A 3,299-nucleotide genomic window follows, 5' to 3' on the forward strand; every position below is an offset into this window, starting at 1 on the left:
ATTAAAATATTTTTAAAACTTTTAATGGGATAGTTTTTTGGTCCTTTTTTTTGTGCCCGATCCCAACACCAGCTCAGAATGCCATCTTCCAATGCGCTCTGTACCACTGATGCACAATAACATTCACACTGTAGATCTGGTGACCTATAAATGCAACAGGCACACGTTTGTGGAGAGAGAATTAAACTTTGTATCTATCACCAACCAAAGAGGACAAGTACTCAGCAGTAACAGCCAGCCATTTGTCAATTTCGGGTCAGTTTCACTCGTTCAGTATTGATCAGTGATCGATCAGGTCAGAGGACTTGTCAATACCAATGCAAGGAAATAGAAGAGGCTTTTTTTAGTCCAGCCTTGTTAAAAGTGCTTTTCGGATTTCAGAGAAACAACTGCAACAATTCAAAAACGACAGATTCATTTATTGTCAGTGATTTCAACACAGGATACAAGGAAAAGTTGTGCTACAATGTTAGTGATTTAAAAAAATAATCAAATACAGGTTCCCAATCTAAATTCTTTCTTGGTAACAGAATCCTCGCTTAGAAAAAAAATTAGACTGACAGAATTAAATGCTAAGTCTCACAATAACTGCAGGGCTGTGGGGAAAGAGCAGGGGGGAGTGGGATTAATTGGAGAGCTCTTTCAAAGAGCCGGCACAGGCACGATGGGCCGAATAGCCTCATTCTGTGCTGTATGATTCTATGCATGGGCCAGACAGGGGTGAGCGTGTTAGCTTTTGCCTATTATATACTGCGCAGCACAGTGAATCAGAAAGTGAAATTCTAACCATGGGAGTGTCTTTGGACCTGACACAATGCAGTTGCAGCTTTGAAAGGGCGAGAAAGCGCTCCTCAAAGTCGCTGATAAAATACACCGAGGTATGAATCATGCCAATAAGACTGGATAATTGTCCTAAACCTAATTGTTTAACTTGAAAACCCTTCGCATTCCCACATTACAATCGTGACATTTCCCACATTACAACAGTGACCACACTCCAAAAGTACTTCATTGGCTGTAAAGCGCGTTGGGACGTCCGGTGGTCGGGAAAGGCGCTATAGAAATGCAAGTCTTTCTTTCTTCACAAAAACATGGGAGGGGGAGGGGAGTATTTTATAGTTTGATCCAATAGGACCAACCTAGATTTCCCCATTACCCTGACCCCAATCTTTATTTCATTTCTAAACCATCAGTACCTTCCTGAAAGCGATGCTCAGCTCTAATATCTCCCCACATTACACAGCAATAAACATCGTTCAATTGTCCATTATTTCCCCCCCGTAAGCTTTTCTTCATCTCGAAAATGACGCCCGAACATCTCGAACAGGCTTGGAAAGATCTGTCTCCTACTTACACTCCAGGTGCAACTTTCCTGAGTGATCTTTCTTGATGGTAACTTGGAGTGACCATAAGCCCTCCAGAAAACTCTACTGGCCAGTTCACAGCTCTTCCATGGAGTCCAGAGTCAACTTTCGTTGTTTCTCTCCCTTCAGAAGGGACCATCATTTGTGGTAACCAAAAAACTCTCCTTGTTCTTTCCCCCAAGTTTGTTTTAAGCTTGCTCCTCAGTATGAGCCGATGACCACAGCCTCCACCTCTTTGGAAGGTCTCCGGTCCTTCACCAGTAGGTTGATCATGCTCTCCGACTTGATCAGCAGGTTGCAGCCCAGGAAGAAGATGCCGAAGATGACGGTCAGCGAGAGGACACAGAGGACCGCGATCTGGACCACTCTCATGGTGTACAGGTTGCGCTCGTCTGGATCGGTCACCCCAGCCCCTTCATCACTCACGACCCAGGTGTAATTGCAGCACCTGAGAACCGCCTGGACAGCATCAGAATCGTTCATCGTCTTGCTTAGCCAAGTCGAATTCATCGTTTCAAGCGAATGACACCGAGATCCACACACATCTGCCGAGGGTCTTTCCCCCACTTTGCCCAATGTTGCAAAGTTCTCGTTTGCCTTGAGCCAATGCAAAGTGGAAAGAGTCTGTGCAGCACTGACAAGTCTTCGGCTGTCCTCGGGCAGTTCACTCCTTCACATTGTCGGGTTCACTGACTTAAAAGGGATTTATATTAGTTTGGGTTAAACCATTTTTTTCTATGGGAGAGGGATGCAATCCAACCCCCCTCAGCACTGGCAAAGAAATAGCTGGTGTTATTGGCTGTTCTGTCAGGTGTCTGGTTTTTAACAGGAGCTTGCTGCACCGGACCGTGCAGATGACGTGGCTTTAACTTAAATGTCTTACCACTCCACGTAAGATCTTCTTTCATTCCTCACCTCCCCAGTCCTTTGGGATGATACATGGCCAGCTACAAGCTGTTGTAGTGGAGAGAAAGAAAGATTTGCATTTATATAGCACCTTTCACAGCCACCGGACGTCACAAAGCACTTTACAGCCAATGAAGTACTATCACTTGTAATGTGGGAAATGCAGCAGCCAATTTGCATACAGCAAGATCCCACAAAAAGCAATGTGAAAAATGACCAGATCATAGAAACTAGGAGCAGGAGTAGGCCATTCGGCCCTTCGAGCCTGCTCTGCCATTCAACGAGATCATGGCTGATCATCCAAACCCTAGCACCCGGTCCCTACACTGACAGCCATCCCACCCAAGCCCTATCCCCGTAACCCCACGTATTTAATCCCCCCTAACACTAAGGGTCAATTTTTGTCATGGCCAATCAACCTAACCCACACATCTTTGGATCATCTGTTTTTGTTATGTTGATTGAGGGATAAATATTGCCCAGGATACCGAGGAGAACTCCCCTGCTCTTCTTCAAAATATAGAGTCATACAGCACGGATCGAGGCCCTTCAGCCCATGCCGGCCATCAAGCCCTGTCTAATCTAATCCCATATTCCAGCATTTGGTCCGTAGCCTTGTATGCTGTGGCATTTCAAGTGCTCATCCAAATAGTGCTAGTGGGATCTTTTATGTCCACCTGAGAGAGCAGACGGGGCCTTGGTTTAACATCTCATCCGAATGACTGCACCTCTGACAGTGCAGCACTCCCTCAGCACTGCACTGGAGTGTCAGCCTGGATTATGTGGTCAAGTCCCTGGAGTGGGACTTGAACCCACAACCTTCATGACTCAGAAGTAAGTGTGCTACCCACTGAGCCACAGGGCAAGTCCTGAATAAAATACCAAACACACTTACCTCTAAGTATACACAGTAACCATTGCATCAGTGCGTTCATGATTAGGTCAATTAGGGGTATCATCTTTGAGTTTGCGTTTATACTGATCAGAGGCCAGGGTGCAAGATATGACAAAGGGTTTGCAATGGAAAAT

The 3,299-nt window shown here is 45.5% G+C and overlaps 1 protein-coding gene across 1 annotated transcript; it reads right to left on the reverse strand.

Annotated features, from left to right (window-relative positions):
* Positions 1 to 394: 394 nt before the first annotated feature.
* Positions 395 to 2,257, reverse strand: LOC147080993 (protein reprimo-like). Its single transcript, XM_085980997.1, has one exon. The coding sequence runs from the start codon at positions 1,872 to 1,874 to the stop codon at positions 1,566 to 1,568; it is 309 nt and encodes a 102-aa protein (XP_085837123.1). The 5' UTR covers positions 1,875 to 2,257; the 3' UTR covers positions 395 to 1,565.
* Positions 2,258 to 3,299: the final 1,042 nt, after the last annotated feature.

Source organism: Somniosus microcephalus, unplaced genomic scaffold (genome assembly GCF_052327205.1).
Source record: "Somniosus microcephalus isolate GS21.2 unplaced genomic scaffold, FLI_Smic_1.0 scaffold899, whole genome shotgun sequence".
Lineage (NCBI taxonomy): Eukaryota > Metazoa > Chordata > Chondrichthyes > Squaliformes > Somniosidae > Somniosus > Somniosus microcephalus.

Bases quoted from the DNA above. Each gene is read 5' to 3' on its own strand.
- LOC147080993 (XM_085980997.1), bottom strand. From the start codon at position 1,874: ATGAATTCGACTTGGCTAAGCAAGACGATGAACGATTCTGATGCTGTC.